At 51.9% G+C, this 19968-nt stretch overlaps 1 protein-coding gene across 5 annotated transcripts in view; it reads right to left on the reverse strand.

Moving 5' to 3' along the window:
* The window catches only part of MVB12B (multivesicular body subunit 12B), a 58337-nt gene extending 39376 nt beyond the window's left edge, over positions 1-18961 (reverse strand). The window contains exons 1-7 of one of the 5 annotated variants that reach the window (XM_051807590.1): positions 18686-18961; positions 14041-14126; positions 12883-13005; positions 7169-7276; positions 4086-4182; positions 1008-1137; positions 591-713 (exon numbers count right to left, since the gene is read on the reverse strand). In XM_051807590.1, the coding sequence (XP_051663550.1) occupies positions 591-713; positions 1008-1137; positions 4086-4182; positions 7169-7276; positions 12883-12993 (569 nt within the window). In that variant the 5' untranslated portion in view covers positions 12994-13005; positions 14041-14126; positions 18686-18961. The other 4 variants (XM_051807593.1, XM_051807588.1, XM_051807591.1 and 1 more) reach the window with 4 other exon arrangements.
* Between the last annotated feature and the right edge of the window lie 1007 nt (positions 18962-19968).

Here is a 19968-nt window from a genome sequence, read left to right on the forward strand (position 1 = left end):
ACAGGGAGAACAGCCCGGACAGAACCGTGCCAGCCCCTGCCCAGCAGTGCTGCTCCCAGCAGTCACCACGAGATGAGCGGGGCTCGTGCCAGCTGCACGACTGGAGATCAGCAGTCGGGTCCAAGAAAACAAAAATCCAAGAGTCAGTACTTCAAACCACGAGTGGACTGATCTGGAGATGTGCAAAACTTGTTTCCCTAATAAAGTCTGTGTGAATGCTTCTCCCTCCCTCTGCTCAAGGAGAGCAATCGGCCTGGCTGGAGCTCTGGCCCACTCTCACAGGCCAGCCCACAGGTACATGTTGGAAACCACAACATCCTGCATAGTTTGAAGCAAAGGAAAGGTGCAGTTTGCTGTTTCCCTTCCTCTGCACACTTTTTTTTTATTCTAGCTTCTTCATCCACGTGTCTTTACACAATGAGAGACAAAGGAACTTCCAGCAGGCAAATACTTCAGCAACAGCACATTCCCTCATCGTGCCACAATCATTCCATAAGAATGCAGTACCCTGGTCTTGGTTTCTCAGGCAAGGTTAGTAACCACACACCACGCAGCATCAAGCAGAAATGGCTGGAATGCAGAAAACCTACCTGGGCAGGTTGGGAGCAGGGGTCGAAGCCGGTGCTGGGGCAGGAGGAGCCGCAGGCTGAGCGGGGTCGTGGTTGCGTGGCACTCTGCCCATCCGGTACCAAATGCCCATGCTGTTCAACTCCCTGGGGAATCAGCACAGAAGGCATCAGTGCTACAAACAAATGCTGCACATATGCATGAGCATCAAGCACTGACATGTTTCACAAACACCTTAGTCAGTGAGAGCCAGTCTAACTGAAAAAAAGAGAATGAATTAATTCCTACATTAAACCCAGCAACACTTGTACTTACTTGGACTTTTCTAATGACAAGTTTCAGCTCTTACAAACTACTACTCAGTAACTACAGGAACACAGGGTGTGTTGCCTTGGTACAACTGAATTTACAACAACAGCTTTGGAGTGAGGGTTACTTACCCTATGAATGTGTACTGAGGAGGGGCCTGTTTAGATCTTCCCAGGATTCGGATATCACAGATGGCTGCCTCTGTAGAATCTCGAGGGATGAATTTAATGCACAGTCTCTTCTTTCTGAAAGCTATTTCTTCTGGAAAAACAATGCAGAACACAGGGTGTGTTTTATGCAAGATTAGGGTATAATGTTATTTATTGTCTCTCCACATATTAGGCAGATAATCATGGCAAGAACTGGTGCCAATGAACAGACATGTCAGCAAATCAGTCAGTGCAGTGCCATTCAGTGAGGAATGTTTCATCAAGCACCACAATAACCAGATCTCCTCCTGCCCTCCGCAGAGATCAGCCCCCATGTGTGCCCAGTGCTGCCACACAGTGCCGAATGGAGGTGACTCTGCCAGTGCCACATACCTCCCGCACTCCCCTGCTCCTTCCCAGGTAACGTGTGCCTCACTGGCCTGGACAGATGTATCTATACATTTCTCTCACAAGCATCGACTCTAGGAATGTACCTGGAAGCACAACTGGTCAGTTCATTCTGCCAATTGCTTCCAACCAGTCACCTCCACCAAGAGGAGGGGCAGGCAGAGCCCACCATGCAGAGAGGTCGAGGGTGAGAGCTGTCTGCCCAAACCTCACACATCCCAAGTGTTAGTGACATCTCCTGATGCAGTCAGCAGGCATGGAAATGATACTCCCACAGTGTTTGCCCTGGTTCTTCATGGGACAAACCAGATTCACAAAGCAAAACTGCCAAGACCTCCAACGAGGCAGCTGTGCTGCTCTGACCTGTGCTCTGGGGGTGAACCTGCTGCACAGCCCTTTCTGTTACGTGTCACAGAGCAATTCCACTTGCTTCCATGTTATCCATCACGTAAAACTCAAGCCCATCAAAGTTAAGGCTTATCTGTATAATGAATTCACATATCTGCAGGTTGTCTGTCTGCATGCAGACACAATGCACAGCCAGCTCTGGGGCAGTCTGTGACCACAGGTGGCACTGGCACACAGAGACAGATTCACAGTGCTTGGAAACCACTGCTCCATCTCACCCTAAGGAGGCTCAGGGTGACCAAAATGAGGTTCCTGTTTGGATGCAGGCACTTGGAAGGCAGGACACAAGTCTACTGATAAACTGAAAATCTAAAGAGCAGATGCTGAATGAAAATCTGAAAACAACCAGCAACTACAAACAAGTGCCTGCAAAATAAAAACCCTTCAGCTTAATATGAATGAATATCTTCCAACTTAAAATAATGCTCTCACTTCAACAGATGGCAAGCAGCCCCATCTCTGTAGGCTCCTCCTGTTTCGTAATCCACACCTTGGGAGAACAGCAATCCATCCCAGCCTCTGGAATGTGCTGCTGCACCAGCATCACCAACCGTACAGACAGTGTGAGGTGTGCCAATACAGCATCTGTGCATGCAGCTTGCAGTTACAGCGCTGCTTTTAGAGATGGTAAATACCTGCATCCCTGAAGTTTAGTTCTTACCCTGATTTGAAAAACTAGGGCATCTGTTTGAAGTGCCTAAAACTGATTTTAGGAGCCTAGGGCTTAAGGCTCCCGCACCTGAAAATTTTCTCAGGACCTAGTAAGGAGTTCTGTATTAAATATATTTACTGCAAGTCAGTTGCCACTTTGAGAGGAACACAGAGACACCTGTAACTTCAAATCTAACTCTAAACAAAATCAGTGCCTCTTATTTGACTTTCTCTGCAAGTACAAAGCTGAGTATTTGCTTTTGTCTGTGGTCTCTTTCACACTTGGCTGGAGTCTGCAGTCTCCAGCAAGTGTGGTTTAGGAGCTGGATTCAGTAGTTACACATGCTTAGCCAGAGTTAATTTTAAGTAAACCTATTATAAGCAGTCAATCGAAGTGTGTTCATTCATGCCAACAGAGGCAGAGATATGCACTGCTTCCTTAGTACAGGCAGTGCCTCTGCTTTACAGACTGTGGGGTGACAACCCAATGCATTTCAAATTAGTAACGAAGCCCCCTTGCACCCTTCCACCAGGACTTTCACAGAAACTGCAGCAGCAGGCAGTAAGGCCCAGCACCCCCAATGGCGAGTAGGATAAGCCAATAACTCCACCTCACACCACATGTGCCCAGGAATCCTCAAGGGGCAGGGAGTGATCCAGGGGAATGGGCTGCAGAGCCTTTTGCTTCCAGGTGACAGGTTCCAATCAGAATCAGACTGCAGCAACTAAAAAACCATCTTCACATGCTGCAGCTCCAGATTCCCTGCAAAGCAGGCTCATGTAACCCCTTTCTGCTCATTCCTAGGCTGGATTTCATCACTGACACACACTAGGACAGCCCTGCTGTGATCAGCAGCTGCACACTGAGCACCAGCACTGGTGTCCTGCCATCCCCTCACACTCTGCTCCCACAGGGCTCGTCCCCTGCCAGCCCCACGCCCTCGGTGCCCGCTGCAGAGCACAGGGGCTGCCACCAGACACGGCTCCAGCAGCCGCTGCCTCGAGTCCCAGGGGAGCTGAACGCACTGTTTGGGAACTGCTCACTTAACTGTTGCAGTGAAGCGATTCTGCCTAGCAGAAATGAGAATGGTATTCCCCCTGGACACTGCACTTGTGCCTTCTCTCAGCAAGCACAAACATATCTCACCCCCCTCAGCACCACCTGGCAGGACGTGGGCCCTCGTTCGTTCATGGTGGGAGATGCAGAGTGGGTGTGCATGAACACAGCACCACAAGCACACCCCCTTCCTTTCAGTGCATTTGTGAACACCCCTCTGCTCCTGCAAGGCCCAGTCCACCCTTCAAAATGAATAAATAAACTTTCTTTTCCTGCCTCAAAGCCGTGGGGCTCCAGCAGGTGAGTGGAGACAGCCTGGCAGTCCCATTAAACAGTTTGAGGAGCCCAAGAAAACCAAACTGCTTCACTGCAGCCCAGAGCTGCCCCTACACATGCATATGTCAATCCAGAGAGCAGCAGTGCCAAAAGCAACCCTCTGCTTGGGACACAGCCCTCCACGGCCTGGGACACAATCCTCCTCTGCCTGACCACACAGGCACTGGCAGAACAGGAGGCAAGAACAGATATCAACTCACGTGTATCGATGGTCTCCTGGATGGGAATGAAGCCCACAGGTAAAGTGTCCTTGATATCAATGAGCTTCATATCAACCAAGACATTGCCTAAATGACTCTTTGGAGAGAGAAAAGAAACACGTGATTATTACAAGGTCACCAGAATCAAACCCAGCTTTTCCCCCCTGCTGAACCACAAGATGCCTTGTCCAAGTACAGCTTTAAAAATGGTAAGAAGGTACCAAGCCAACCCTTGCAATGGTCCCTTCTGAAGGAACCAGACAACGATTGACTAGGAGATACCAGTCAACTTTCAGCATTCAAGATTTTAACACTTCATCCACTGCCATACTTCCAGATATTTGGAAGCACAACCAAATTCTCTGCCTTGGAAAACTGCAGTTCAAAGTACCACCTCCACCAACTCATCCACTGAGCAGGTCACCTCAGTTCTTAGACACTCTACACCTACAACAGCAACAGCAGAAAGCATCACAGGATGATGGCTCATGCAGACACAGCCAAAGTTATTACATGCATTAGCTAATTAATACTGAACAGATATGGTTCTAGCTCCAAACAGCACACTCCAGAAGCACGGGCCATTTGGAATGAAGAACTTCATTTGGAGTCCATGTGAATTCTGAACTCATGCCTCATCCTATTAATCAAGGCTTGAAGAGCTCAGAGCACAATTCAAAGTGACAGCCTCCACAATGGTTTAGAGACCAGATTTTTTTTGCAGTTCTCATTAAAGCCAGCACTGCTGCCAACAATCTGGATTCACGTATGGAAGAAGAACACACTTTAGTTACTGCACAGCCCTTACAAACAGAAATGCAATACAGAACAACTAAAATTTCATCCCAAGCCATCAAACCATATCAGTGAGTTTTACTGTTACTGGCTGCTAAGTACCTCCTTTAGTTTTTATCTGGCAGAGTTTTTCAGGCAAACCTCTACTCTCTGATTATTCCACTGAACTATTTAAAAACATATTTAAATTTGCAGGCTCTGAAATAAGGGGAGATCGGGTCTGTGTTAATTTTTTGGACGTCCTGCATTTTATGGTCAACTCCTCAGCAGGAGGGCCAGCACATCTGCAGCCCTGTCCCACCAGGACATGTGGCACACGTCCTTTGCTCATGTAAAGAGGCCGAGGCAGGGCAGCCCCACACGCCTCTGACCCTCCCCGGCCAGGGCAGCTCAGAGCAAGCAATGCTGGATGTTGCCAAGCCTGAATGTGTCAGTTAACGTGGTCCTGGCACAGCAAATGGCAGATGAAGTGGTTGCTGCTGATTCATCTTTCATGTTTTATTTATCCAAGCTGTCTGGCTGTGTTACATCAGTGGCAACTTTCAGCTGAACCACCAATCACTCTTCCACTGGCAGCAGACAGGTAGGAGAGGTGCCTGCGAGGAGTTCATTAGCTACTGGAAATGTGAGAGTAAGCACTGATGCTCTGCCACGTGCACAGGAGAAAAGGGGACAAAGCCCCCTGCTCGTGAGACCCACCATCCAGGACCTCATCACCACGACTCTCAGATACAGCAACAGCCTTATAATCCTCAGATATTGTTAACTGTTGAGAATGATGACTCTTCTAAAGAGACACTGCAGACTGGCTCTGCCATAACCCAGGTAACTGAGGTGCATTAAGTCTGCTAACTACAACATGTTCTTCAGTTCCCAGTTCTTCAGAGTCCCCAGTGTTTTGGTAAACACAAAAAAAACCCTGAATGTAAAACTTTCAACCCATCAGTGCCCACAGGAGAAGGAGCCTCTCCCCTCCCCTCCTTCTGGATGAGGGAATCGAGGCCCTTTAACCCTCAGAGGTTTTCAACAGGGACTATATCATATTCCCTGTGGCCAGAGAGGGCTGAGTGGCAGGGAAGCTCTTGCTTTAATTCATGCCTTATCAATACGAGGAAGGTACTCTCAAATCACACCAAGCCCAGGGCTCCTGCCAAAAGCCCAAAAGGCACCAGCTGAGGACATTTACACTGTCTCTGCAGTCAGCAGCTGCTACTGTCCTGTAATTATTTCTGACAACATCACATTTCAGGTAGCCACAGATACACCTAATATTCATATCAGCAGAAACCTTTCTGTTTAATAACCTCCCTGCCTATTCTGGGGCTGTTATTCCTGTGACTGCATGTACTCCAGAATGAAAAGCACAATTATTGTCCATCTACTCCAGGAAGCGATACCTAGAGGCAGGCAGGGAAGCAGATGGAATAAAGGTCAAATGCTGGGAACGGGTAGCCCCAGGCTCTCCTGTCAGGACCCATGAGCAGCCTCTGAAGCTGCCGTCACTTTTCCCACTGCGGTGAAAGCACAAGTACAAAATGGTACCTCCAGCTCCTGACAACTGAGTCTCTGTGAATATCCAAACCACGACCAAAGGCAAGATTACCCACTAGATGGAGTGCATTCATTGCAGAAGTCAATAGTTCCCCCAGAAAAGAGAAAGTTTTCACACAAGCCTCAACCAAAACCACAGCAGAATGCATCAGGCCCTCCCTGCACAGCCTCCTCTCCTCCACAGAAGTGTGGGCAGACAACTGCCACTAATCACAAAATAACTTACGCTTAATAGTCACATCAGATTAAAACAACATAGCAGCATATGCACAACGTGGGCATATGCACATTTTCAAGAATCGGCAGCAAAAATAACAAAGAAAGCAAGTTAATCCTGCAAGAAAATATCCAGGATGCCCCAGGAGTCAGAAACTAACATTTCCTTCACCAACACTATCTCCAGGTTTTGTTTCTCAAGGTAATTTGGGTTAGAAATCCATCATGACCATGAATGTGGTGCCCACTGCTGCAGCAGGAAACATGAGTGTGAGGGGCTGCTGAAATGCAAACGTTCCCTTTTCTGCTGCTTTTATTGCGGATTTTGTCAGCAATTTCTTTCCATGAGGAACACAGACAAAATGCAAATATCCTGCCATTGCAGTTTGCCTCCTGACTCACCCAAACTCAGCGAAACGCCTGCTTGAATTATAATTGGCTCCATAAAATGAATCATCTTATGGGTAAGAGCATACCAGGCACAGATGCAAATCATGCAGATACTCAGCAAACAGACTTACATTTTCTTTTGAAAATGATCTGGTGAAGCACAGGTACCGTGTGACCTTGGATTTAAATAAGCCATCTTTCCAGAGGTCAGCATCCAAGCCATCTGCTGTTTGTGCAACCTGCAAAGAAGAGACAGAGGGAGAGAGGAGACGTGAGCTAAGATAAAGTTAATATATGTACAGTACTTCTTCCTCAGACCTCTCCTAATTAACAGCAGCTCGAACTCTCACAGCATCTCATTAGTTTCTTCACAAGGTGCAGCACAAAGAACTTCCAAGAGGAGGTATAAAAGGAAGTTCTAAAAATGCTGTCTCTCGGGAGCCCCTTGATTAAAGATGCTCTGACAAAGGCTACTCTAATGAGGAAACAGCAACTTGGGTTACAGTCTCCAAACAATAGTTTGGAAAAGTCAGCACATTGAGACTCTCATTACCACCCTACACGCAAGGGCACACCAGGCACGCTGCGAGGGTCTGTGGAGACAGGGCACAGAAACTGCCCCATCTCAAGACAATTTTCACAGAAAGCCATCAAGGAATTCTGGCTTCAGGCCAAAAAGCTGCTTCCAGCAGATGAGGAAAGCCCCAGTCACTGGTGGATTTTAGCAGCAGTGAGGATGCACCCTGCAAACACCCATCTCAAATGCAACCTCACGTGCAGTCAAATGGAGAGCACACACCCCATGGAAGGAAAGGAAACAGGCACCGCACCCTCCACAGACCAGACAGCGGCACGAGCAGGAGGAGACCTCTGAGCTGATTCAAGGAGTGGGCAGGAGGCAGCACTGTGTGCTGGGAAAGGGATCTGCTCTCAGTAGCAGGGCACTCTCCCCACACAGCACAACCTGGTTAGAGCTCCAGTCCCAAAAGGTTTTTTGTCAAGTAAGAGAGGAGACAAGGCAGCAAACACAAGAAGGGCAGCAGAAACAAGATTACCCCACCAGACTAACACCTGACCGATGTCTCCCAAGAGGAGACTCCAGCACGGTCTGAAGCTCTGCAGAAGCACAGCTTAACTTTTTCCTAATGTCTCTCAGATGGGGCAGACTGCTCCACTGCAGCTCTTCCAAGTCTAATCTTACCGAGTGAGCCCTTGGTGCCAGAGCAGCCCGATAACAAAGAGCTGACACTGGTTGCCACTGTTTGCACCCCTGTTTAGTTGAGTGGAGACTGCACAGGGCATAGGAAGCAAGAGCTGTGTGCTGACAAGGTCTCTGATTATTGCGAGTGCGGGACAGAGACGTGTGCTCACGGTCTGATCCAAGCAGGGAAGTGCACTGGCTGCTCCCCACATTTTGGCAGCTGCTTGTTTGCAAGCCCCAGCTCAGCTCAAGCCCTTGTACAACACACAGCTTTTGTATTCAGGCCTCTGCAAAGAAACATGCCTGATTTTTAAACAGTCACATTTTAGAATAGGATTTTGCTGGGATTTTTTTCCTTACTTGAATTCCTTGAATTCAGCTCTTTCCTGAAGTGCTAGTTTAGGAATATGTAAAATCCACATGCATCTCCCTCCCCTACGGGTAGAGTCAGTCCTGGTGAAAATATATTCAGAAAATAATCTGCTTGGGAAAACTGCTGGCATATAGGGATGGTCAGCTTGAACTCCAGCCCTTATGAGAAACAGTTTGAGGGACTAGATCTAGATTTCATCACTTTGTTCATTGGTATGGTTCAAGTTCTTTGTGCTAGCCAGTTTTGTTAAGATGCTCAAAAATCAACAAGCAGCAACAGATTCATGTGCAACTGCAAAACTGGTGCTACACAACTTGCTGTCAAATGAACTTTTTATCTAACTTCCGTAAGCTTGAGGAACTTCACATGACTTACAACAATACCACATTTTTGAGGTGGACATATATCACTTCAATTGATAACATCTTCTCTACCATTCACTGCTCAGGGCACAGCTAGATCACAGCTGTCCAAGGCATCTGAAGGGCCCCTGCACTGGCACTGTTAACCCTCTGGAGAGGCCTGGCACTGTCACAGTCCAAATTAACGATAAATAAACCTAAAAACCTCCAACCCACACCACACCTGTTTTTAGGAACAGCCCTGACATTCTAACCCATCAAATATCTAATTCTAGTTGTTGAAATGCAACAGTCACAGGCGACATCCCCAGCAATGAACCCTGAGTGCTCTGCTCTGCCTCATCCTGCTGAAGACTTTTTCCAAGCCTGGAGAATGCAAACATGCACGAACTTGTCAGAAAACTCATGGGGAGAGAAAACAGAGCAATATAAACAGGAAACTTCTTGCATCAGCTGCTGGGCTCCCACAAGCGAGGAGGATGCCCTGCACCCCTGGAAGCAGTGCCATGGCTGGGCAGCGTGCCCTTGGGACAGGATCCATGCCTGAGCAGTGTGCCCTTGGTTCAGGAGCCATGCCTGAGCAGTGTGCCCTTGGTTCAGGAGCCATGCCTGAGCAGTGTGCCCTTGGTTCAGGAGCCATGCCTGAGCAGTGTGCCCTTGGGACAGGAGCCATGCCTGAGCTGTGTGCCCTTGGGACAGGAGCCATGCCTGAGCAGTGTGCCCTTGGGACAGGAGCCATGCCTGAGCAGTGTGCCCTTGGGACAGGAGCCGAGGGCAGAGACTGGGCAGCAGGACGGGCACTCGGCAGCCCCAGCTCGCCCAGTCCTGCCTTGGCTCAGAGGCAAGGAACGTGTGAGACGGACCACACGGCACCCAGCACCGGGCACACGGCACCCAGCACCGGGCACACGGCACCCAGCACCGGGCACACGAAACAGTCCTTCTCCTCAGGGAGCTGAGGGAAGTCACTCCTTACCCACGTGCTACAAACAGATGGACCTGACAGAGTGACACACAGTAAGGAAGCTGCTCCCAGCCCACCCCCTCCAAGTGCAGGGTGATCTACCTGCTGCACAGAGTCAGAATAGGTTACTGCTACCCCAGTCAGGCCTTTGGAAAGCAGGCCCTCTAAACCTCCTACCCCACAGGGTGATATGCTGCTCCAGTGGAGTCAGGGCTGTTCCTGCTCCCACACAGCCCCGGGTGAGCAGCTCACTCGGGAGCTGCCCCACAGCAAACCCCACCATGGAGCTGGTGTTCAGCCTGAAGCAAAGAACACAGGAACCACACCTCTCTCCTACCCCAGGCTCCTGCCTCCCACCTCTCCTCCCCACCCAGACAGTCTTGCCAGTCTGGTCAGGTTTTCAGGAATCTAAGTTCAGGCACACTCTGTACATTTTGGCAAAATCAAGTCTTTGGTCCTTCAGCTGTAAAAAGGCCTGGCCAGTCATTCAAAGAGCCAGTAACACATTTGATTTTTAAACAGACACAAAGGCAATGGAGACTACAGAGTAATTAAAAAACTACTGGGGGAAAAAGACCTCTGGCCCATTTGCCAAGACACTCCCAGGTCCGGTACTCTGGGCACTGCTGGCTCCAGCCCTGGGGCTCCATGCAACCTGGAAAACAGACCCAGACATCCCCAGGCATTTAACTTACTGGAGGTTTAACCTCTGCAGGTTTCTTCTAAAGAGGAGCAAAGGGAAGAGGAAGGAAAATAATTTGGCCATGGTTGTTTATTGGAGAAAGGATACAAATGAAAGAGGAACTGGGTAAAGCCTATAAATAAAACAGATATCTCTCTGTACCCAGAGAGAGCTGGGTACTTCACTGTCCCAAAACTTGGAACCATCAGTGAAACTACACGATGTCAAATTAATCACTCCTAAGAGGAAATACTTTCCCACGCCATTCTGAATCCACCTGTGGAACTGAATGCTGCAGGATGCTGTAGTGACAGGCAAAGCCACTGGATTCCTAAGGAAACTACAACAACATCCCAAGACACACTGTTATTGATGTTTCCCAAGAGATGAGAGCGATTCTCCTTTCCAGGGTGCAGTGTGCACCTCTAACTATGAGGGCTTTAGGGAGCACACTCCCGGGGTGGAGCTGCCACAGCTGCCTTCCTCAAGGCTTTCCACCCTAGAGCAGCAATCAGCTGTCGGTGTCTCATCAGGGAAATTGCGTATCTGGAGAAACACAAAGCCCAAGTTCGCCAAGGTCTGCACGTTGCTCACATCTCAGAACACAATTTCTCTGCTACACTGAGCACAGTACTTGTGCACACTCAGCTTCACACCTTCAGCTGGGCCAGACTGGGTTCCAGAGAGGTCACGGGGAAGTGGCAACCCCGCATACCACACACTGCTCCAGTGCCCTGGCTCACAAACGAGCCACCTTCACAGACATCCAGGCAAGAAAAGCACAGCCCTGCATGTCACTGTCCTGTCACACCAGGGTGGCACCGAGCGTGGCCCTGTGACAGCAGGTGCTGCACAGGGACAGGACACCGAGGGTGGCTGGCAGCACCCAGGCAGCTGTGCTCATGGAAAGACTGCAGGCAGCAGGCACTGCCCCCAGGCCTGCTCCAGGGGCACAGAGTGCTCCTTGGGAACAGAGAGGGAGGCAGCAGGACCGGAGCAAAGGCAGCTCCTCGCTGTGCCCCGAGGAGAGAGCGACCCACATTCACCAGCATTATTACACCACCACCATAATTGGATTAAGCCACAGGAACATTCTTTTATCTTGTTTAGTTTAGCACTGCAGCTCCCCATTAAGCCACAGACAGGCTATCTGGGGTGAGCGCTCTCTCTGCCCAGCCACTTAGGCAAAATGCAATTCTGTTATCACAACTCTCACACTGTCCCATGCTCCTTTATCAGGGCAAGCAGCTAATTACACAGCCTGGCTCACACAGGTAATGAGCAGTCAGAAAAATACAGAAAATGCAAAAAACCTCCCAGGTCTTTAAGGCACCTTTTCACAATTCCCCCCCTTCTTCCCACAGCCCATGTCCAGTCACACCAGCCTGATCCATTTTCTTCCTTCACACTGAACAAGGTATGCAATGATCCAGCACTGAAGAGCTGTGAGCAAAGCCTCAAGACAGCTGGTTTCCACTCCCACCATGCAAGCTGTGCAGCTCTAGATACCCAAGGTGTGATGTAGCACAGTTGGAGCAGAACACATAGAAAGGCAAACAGGCTAAATCTTTCTCTATAGACCTGTGCAAGGTCAGCATTTTCTGGTATTTCACAGTTTGGGACACTAATCTATGGGGAGAAATACCCTGCTGCTGGTTACACAGCAACTAATCCAAAGAACAGGCAGCTGTTAAACAGTGACCTCCCTTTATCCACACACATTCATCTCTTCTGTATCCAGCCGCCTTTTCCTGCTGCCAGTCTCCTGCCAAGCCTTAGTTTAGAGGTTTGCATTCTGCCCATCAAAATCATCCTTGCAATTTCATCTGGATGCAAAACTCTTTGCTTCCCATTCTGGAGCTTCTCATCATCATTGTGCAGTGTTGATATTTGGGATTAAACAGCTGATGAGGGATCCATTTATGCAGAGATATAATTTGTGCAATACTTAGGACTCCTTCAGGATGAATATTACTGGGATTATTAAATTTGCATGCCACAGTGGCCAGCTGTTTCTGAAAATCCCTCCTCCAGGTAATTAAGCTCCTCTGGAGTGGTAGAGGAGTGCACAATTGCACCCACAACCCTCCACTGAGGGAAAGTACTAAGTGCTGTGGGCTGAAAGGTGGGCAGCTGGCTACCAAATGACTTCTCACAGCACCATCTGAAGTCAAGCTCTCTCTGGAAGAGATGCTGTTTCCCAGCAAAGCAAAGCCTTGTCAGTGCAGAAACAAGCATTAGCAGCTCAAACAGCTCTACTTACTACATCATATCCAGTCGGTGCTCGGCTCCGGGATGCGACCACACCAACACCTGTGATGGGATCCATCGGCAGCTCGGGCAAGGCATCAGAGAGGTCTCGCACCTCAGGCATTATGGACTGATTCTGGAAGAAAGGAGCAGAATTAAAGGGCTGCTGGGCAGCACACCCTGGCAGAAGCCAGAGCACCAACAGCCCACATGCATGCCACAGTGCCTCTGCTGACACACCAGACGGCCAAGGTGAACACAGGATTAGGCCAGACACACCTTCTGCACTTTCATTTGCTTTTGATAAGAGGGTACATTTGTGCAATGCCAAATAGTTTGGGAATTTGGGCTGGCAGCCTCTGAGACTCATTTTGTTGCTTCCATGGGCTGGTCTCCATCTAGCAATGATGGGAAAACCCAATACCTTCCCTTCCAAGCAGAGAACAAATTTCAACCCCAAGGCGGGCTGGTTGAAGCAGTTCTGTCATTTTAAGCAGAAAGAATTCTGCTCCTAATGGCTTCAGAGGGAGGCTTTTCATCCACTACGGGTGTTAAGACATGCTGTGGGTTCCCCCACAAGTCTTCAGTCCCATCACACCCCCCAGAGCCAGACCATTTTCACAGAGCAGCACAGATGTCTCTGGCGCTGGATGCAGAACCGCAGTGGCCGCAGGGAGCTTCGACACCAGGAAACACAGAGGAAGCACAGGGTGGGCTGGTGCAAAGCAGACAGAGGCCTTGAGGAGGCCTGAGCATCTTCCAAAAGGGACACATCACCAAGAACGTCAGGGGAGGGAGATACGCAAAGGGGACAAAAGCAGATAAGACCAACCAATTTCGGAGAGATGCTGTTGCAGGAAGCAGGAGGAGAGGACAAGAGAGGTGCTGAAACAAGTCGCTGAGGAGGAGGATGGGAAAAGGTGCCACTGCCTCAGCATGTGGTCTCCTGCAGAGGCAGCCAGTTAGGACAAGTCTTCTCTGGCTTTCAGACAGGAATGCCCCAGGAAACCGCCCCCCACGCACCCTGAGATAAAAGGGCAGTGCTTTGAGTAAACAAGCATCACCGCTGCGCAGCCAGACAAGCCGTGAACCAGCACTGCCTAATTCAATTCCCTCATCAGAGCAATCAAACCCCAGCGTTTCTGGGCCATGTAGAAGGCTGGTTACTTACTGCTTCTAGAAAAGGCAGAGGTGAGTGCTGGTGCCAGTGGGACCTGGGTTTACACTTCACAGTGCCCAGTCTGAGCAAACATCGTGCTGCAGGCAATAAGAAAGAGCAAGTCTGGGCCCTATGTAAATAATAACAATGTCACATGAACAGCCAGTCTACTTGAGAAGTCCAAAACAACAGACACTAGTGACCAGTAATGATGCAAACACTATTGCTGAACCAAACAGAGAGGAGAGCTCTGCTTTGGTACCTGGACACCCATCCAGCATACACAGAGCAAAGCAAACCTTCTTTGTCCCCGACACAGCCCAAGGCTCCAAAGCATGACAGGAAGCGCAGCCTGAGCTGCAGGGGTTCACCCTCCTCTCCCAGCAGGCTCCCTGTCCTCAGGGCGGGCAAGGAGCACAGGACCCCACTGCAGGAACGCTGGAGGCACTGGCACAGCCCCAACAGACCCCACACTGCTGCCTGCGCTGCCCCACCGGCTCATCCGGATGCCTTGCAAATAATCCAGAGGCCATTGCCTAAAACGTGCAGCACGGAAAAAACACATATGAATTTAACAGAGATTACAATCTGTTCTTCATGCACGTTTTCTGAAACTTTTCCAAGCCACTCTCAATAGCACGATGACTTGTTACTACACATCGGGAGGAGCTGGGAGATAATGAATGCTGATGCAAGCTTCTCTTAGGCCATTTTGAAGCAAAATTCAGGTAAGTGACGATATTCCCCAGCATGCTAAGAACACCGCACAGCAGGTTCCAACATGACTGCAGCTACATTGCAGGGAAGCAGATCTGCTCCCCCAGCCTCCACCAAACCCACCCTGATGAAGTGCTGGCTTGCTCCACAAAGGCAGGGGAGCAGGCGTAGCCAGATGGCACAGACATGTCACCTCAGGGAGGGAAGCAGAGGGTCTGTGTACCACCCTCTCAGGCCCTGGGAGAGCTCATGCAGGCAGAGCCCCGGCATTGCCTCCTCGTTCCCAGCAGTGATGGCATGAATGAGGCTAATGTGTGCCGGGGACCTGCTGCTGAATGCTGCCCAGGCCCCATCTCACCATCGTGGGGCCTGCTGCAGGGAGTCCCAGCTGCCCTGGCAGGAACACAAGCAGCAGTCGGGTCAGCCCGCACAAGGCTGAGGACAAGGCCCTGGGCATCCATGGCACCAGTGCGGAAAGGCTGGTGGGGGGCCCTACCAACAGCACGGTGCTGCAGAGCAGCCCCCTCTGCCTGCCAGCACCTCATCCTCGGTGAAGAAGGGCACCTTTGTGGGAGCCATTTTCGGCTCCACTCAGCACAGAAGGGGGAGGGGAAACGGCATCAATCCTCACTTTGTGACAGCTCACACAAAGCCCTCTGTGGTGGCAGCGCTGGGCACTTTCGCCTCGCCAGGGCGGAAGCCTCAGGGTGACGTGCCGTGGCACCGGCAAAGGGCCCCCAGCAGCACCCGCTGCAGCGAGGGCCGGCCGAGCTGCCCGCACCCAGCGAGCCCAGCACCTTCCTCTGCCTGGTGCTCAGACCACAGCCCCTGCCTACAGCCAGCAGGGACAGCAGACAGAGCACCTGCCCAGCAAACCTGCTGGGGCCACCACAGCACGGGCAGGCTCTGCCACACCAGGCCAGCCTCCCACCACGCAGGTGGCACTGAGGATGCATCTGGAACAGATATGGAGCAGCACCAATCAGTTTGCACACTGGGATAAATGTTTTTGTGAACTCTGTGCAGGTCAGAGGGGAGTCTCTGGCTCAGCAATCACACAGATGATTAGTTGCAGTGCACTTCTCCCCCAGGGCGCCAAAGTTTGGTTTCTTTTCTATCATGCCTTTGAACTTAAAAAAAACAACAAAAAGAAACAAACAGTGAAAGATGAGATTAAATTAAGGAGCAGGATTCTATAAATTGTTATTTTAATGAAGTTCTCTTTAAACAAGGTGAGTTTGACCTGTACGCCCACCTACCATCACCATGGCTGACCACCCAGCCCACCAGACAGCCCATCCCCACCCGCACTAAGCTGTGTGTGCTGGGCTCTGCTCGAGGGCCTGCGCGCACTGCTCGCTGCAAGGTTATTCTGGGAACAGCCCAAAACAGTAAGAACATTTTTCCCATTATTTGGGAGCATGCTCCCTGGAGGTCGTTCTGAGCTGTGGGGCCACATCCAGTCTTCAGCATGCCCTGGCAGCCGGATGCAAGCTCTGGGGCAGGAAGAAGTTTCAAAACACTGTGGGGCCGCTTGGACAAAGCTAGCAGGGAAAGGATGTGCCTCCACCAGAGAAAGTGTCCATGCACACTACCAGCACCAGCCCCAAGCAGCATGCAGCAGAGCTGCTTAGGATGGCTGCAGGATGAGATGCACTCTTGGCAAGCAGCCTCGCCTGCTGGCTCCATCCCAAATGCTTCCCGCCCCCTTGAACCGGCCGTACCACGGGGCAGGAGGCATGGGGTCCCAGGGTGTAGGAGAGGCCTTCAAGGACTCTGCCAGGCTGTGCTACAGCCTTCTTCCCACAGCCCACATCCACAGTCACACACACCTCCCCTTCTCCCGCCACCCCCAAGTTTGTCTGTTTACATCCTCTTCACTTGCTCTCTCCCATTTTCTTGCTAGTTCATCTGCCTTTATTAGTTTATCCCAGGCATACTTTTCTGCTGGCTCCACTGAGGTGACTGACCACACACACTGCTGGGCTTTGGCTGGGACACATACACAAGAACATGCCTTCAGAAATGAATGCATTATTGTGAGTTTCTAGAGCATATTTTGCTCTCATTATTCCTTTTCAACAAGTTAAAGAGCTGGTGGGTACATGATCATATCAGGCCTTTGGATGTATTTGCTACAGAAACATCACGCTGCCAGCACAGCAGGTCAAGCTCTGAAGTTAAATAGTCAGGACTTGGAGGGAGAATGGTCTTATTGTTTCTTCCTCCAACTACAAGCCCTGCACTTTGACACTGACTTGCTCTTCCCACAGGCCGAAAAGTATGAGCTAAGGCAAAACTGGGAAAAAAATTATCAACTAGCTTGCTGAGGCCCTGCAGTCTGTGGGAAGTGGTCCCATCAAACCAAAGCAGACACTCTGCTTAAACCCTTGCCCGTCTGCTCGGCCTGTCACTCCATCCCTCTGCAAAGCGGGGATACTGCTGGCACAAGGCTCTGCTCCGGAGTCACACCGCCCCGCTCCCCTGGGCCTCCACCACGTCCGGGAACAGGACAAAGCCTCAGCCAACTTTCTATTTCTGTTCATGGAATAGGACACAGTTTCAGAAAAACAGGAGCACACAGTGCAACTGAGGGGTCAGGGCCCTGAAGGCCACCATCACAAACGGGCAGAACTTCAGTGTCACGTTTTGCCCCCATCGAAGGCATGTCTGGAATCACCCCCATGCCCAGGCTCCCATAAGAGACACCTGCCCAGCATCAGCCACAAAACCTACACATTGAGACTGAATAGGATGGAAACAGGAACTGAAGTCACAGTATGAGCAAAACTGAGACCCTGTATTGCTTCACAGCACTTCTAACTATGGACGCACATCTGTGAAGAGTGTTTCCATACACAGATGACCTTGCATCAGGGCAGCAAAACATAAGTGACATTCAGTTCAGTTATTTCTATCTTGGCACAGATATGAACCTGGGGACTACAGGCACCCTTGAGCCTGGGATTCGCTTTGTCAGGGCAGCACACAGTACGAGAGTGAGACGTGTGCTTTATTTCACACCTCCAGAAGCTCAGGCTTAGCCTTCAGCTAGTAGGTAAGGCCATCTCAGCTAACAATGACAGGGATGACACAGTCAACCTACCACACAACACACAGACTCCCTAAAGTACAGGTGAGCATGTTCTCACACAGTTAAAATAAAACACAAGATGGAGAAACCCAAGCTTTAGCCCGAGCAGCTGCACACCTCCTGACGCCCGGCCTGTCGGGTTTCAGCGTTACTGTGACCAAGCCAAGAATGCCCCGTTCCTCTGGGAACGCACAGAAAACACCAAAGCTTGGTGGACTTTTGAAAACCTCTCCAGAAACTACTGACTGAGCTCGCAATCCTTGATGATGCAGGAAGTGAGAACGTAAGACAAAGGCAGCTCTGTGTCGCTGCTCCAGCCAGCGCTGTACAGCGTGTGCCTGTATCGCACCTCCAGCCACGCACCGAGCACAGGTGAGAAAAGGGCAGTCGGGCGGACCCACGCTGCAAACACTTGTAGCAGAAGACCACGCAAAACACAGGGGACTTTGTTATCTTCTCTAACTGTCACCAGTAAGAATTTACATTAAATTCTAGAGCAGGTCAAGGTCACCGGCTCTGCCCCACGGCTGGTCGCCGACGCCGTTCCTGCAGCCGACCCAGCTCCGGCGGAGCCGCGGGGTCTCACGGAGGCCACCGGGGCGCTCCGGCCCGGGCGCGGGGTCCCCGCGAGGCCTGGCCCCGGCAGCCTCGGCCCGGGGCGCTCCCACCGCCCCTGCACCGCTCCGGGGGGCTCGGCCCGCCCGCCCCGCGGCCGAGTGAGCGCCCGGCCGCTCGTCCCGCCGCTCGTCCCGCCGCGCCGACCCGCGGGAGCCGCGACCGCCCGCCGGGCCCGGCCCCGGAGCGAGGCCGCGCCGCGGGGCCGCGGCGGGCGCGGGGACACTTAACTGTTGCCCGTGCGGCGGGCGGCGGGTCGCGGCTCCCCCGGCGCAGGCAGAAGCAGCTCCTCATCGCCCGGCGGGGCCGGCGCGGCGCGGCCCGGCGGGAGGAGCGGCGGCGGCGGGGGAGCGGCCTGCGGGCCCGGGCGGAGCGGCGCGGGGCGGGGAGCGGAGCCGAGCGGGCGGCGGCCAGGCCGCGGGGCGGCCCCGGCTCTCGGCGCGCCTCGGACTCCCCCCCTCCACCGCCGCCGCTCCGCGCCCACCGCGGCCGGACCGCGGCGCGCAGGGCCCAGAGCCCGCCCCGCCCGGCCCCCGCCCCGCGCCCCCGCCCCGCGCCCCCGCCCCGCGCCCCCGCCCGAGCCCCGCGCTCCGGCCCGGCCCACGGGACACACTCACCGCGCTGCCGCCGCCGCTCCGCCCGGCCCGGCCCCGCCCGCACCCCCGGCAGCGGGGCTCGGCCCCGCACGGCCCTGCGGCGAAACCTCCCGAAAACTTCCCTCCCCGGGAACGGGGCGATCCCCGGCACGCTCCCAACAGCCCCCCTGGCCCCGAGCCGGGGGCTGACGGGAGGTGCCAGGTGGAAATGGCTGAATAGTTGTGATGTGGTCAATGTAACCTCTGTCTTCTGTCTGAAACGGGCGGCATCCAGGAGATGGGCAGCAGCTGCTGTGTGCTGAGGAGGAGCAAATGGTGTCAAACAAGCTGGTTGTCTTCTTGAGAAGGCAGTCCCTGGCAGGGGTAAACGGTTTCAGGAGCTACCTTGAATTCATGAAGATATTTGATGCTCTGTCTCACCATGGCCTGACAAACCAACCAAGCAGATACGGTCCAGAGAGGTCAGGGTATGCCAGGCTGCATGGTTAACCCTGGCTGGTTATCCAGCCAGCCTTCAGGTCCACTCCCAGCACAGAAGACATCCCGAGCAGAGGGGCAGCTAGAATCTGGTTCTGCTCAACATGGTCACATGCCAGTGCTCAAACTGACAATGCACTCATTGAATTAGCAGATTATGTGAATCACAGCATAACCTGGGACAGGAGCATGGCCTGTAACCATCATCACATGAACAAATCCTGCAGCTGTCCTGCGTTGGGTTTTGAGTGCCTTACCTGAAGCGAGGTCAACAACATCCACCTGGAGAGCAGTGAGATCAGTGTAGAGGCTGATATCAGCAGTCTTTGGTGCAGATGCAAGACAGGGAGGAGTTGGAGCTGCTAATCTAAAGCAAAAGAGAAAATCCTGGGGTGAAGAATGAAATAAAGGAGGGAAGGAAACATGTTAATTTGTATGTGA

Source organism: Manacus candei, unplaced genomic scaffold (assembly GCF_025592945.1).
Source record: "Manacus candei isolate 608988 ecotype Guabito, Panama unplaced genomic scaffold, ASM2559294v1 h1tg000071l, whole genome shotgun sequence".
NCBI classification, from domain to species: Eukaryota; Metazoa; Chordata; class Aves; order Passeriformes; family Pipridae; genus Manacus; species Manacus candei.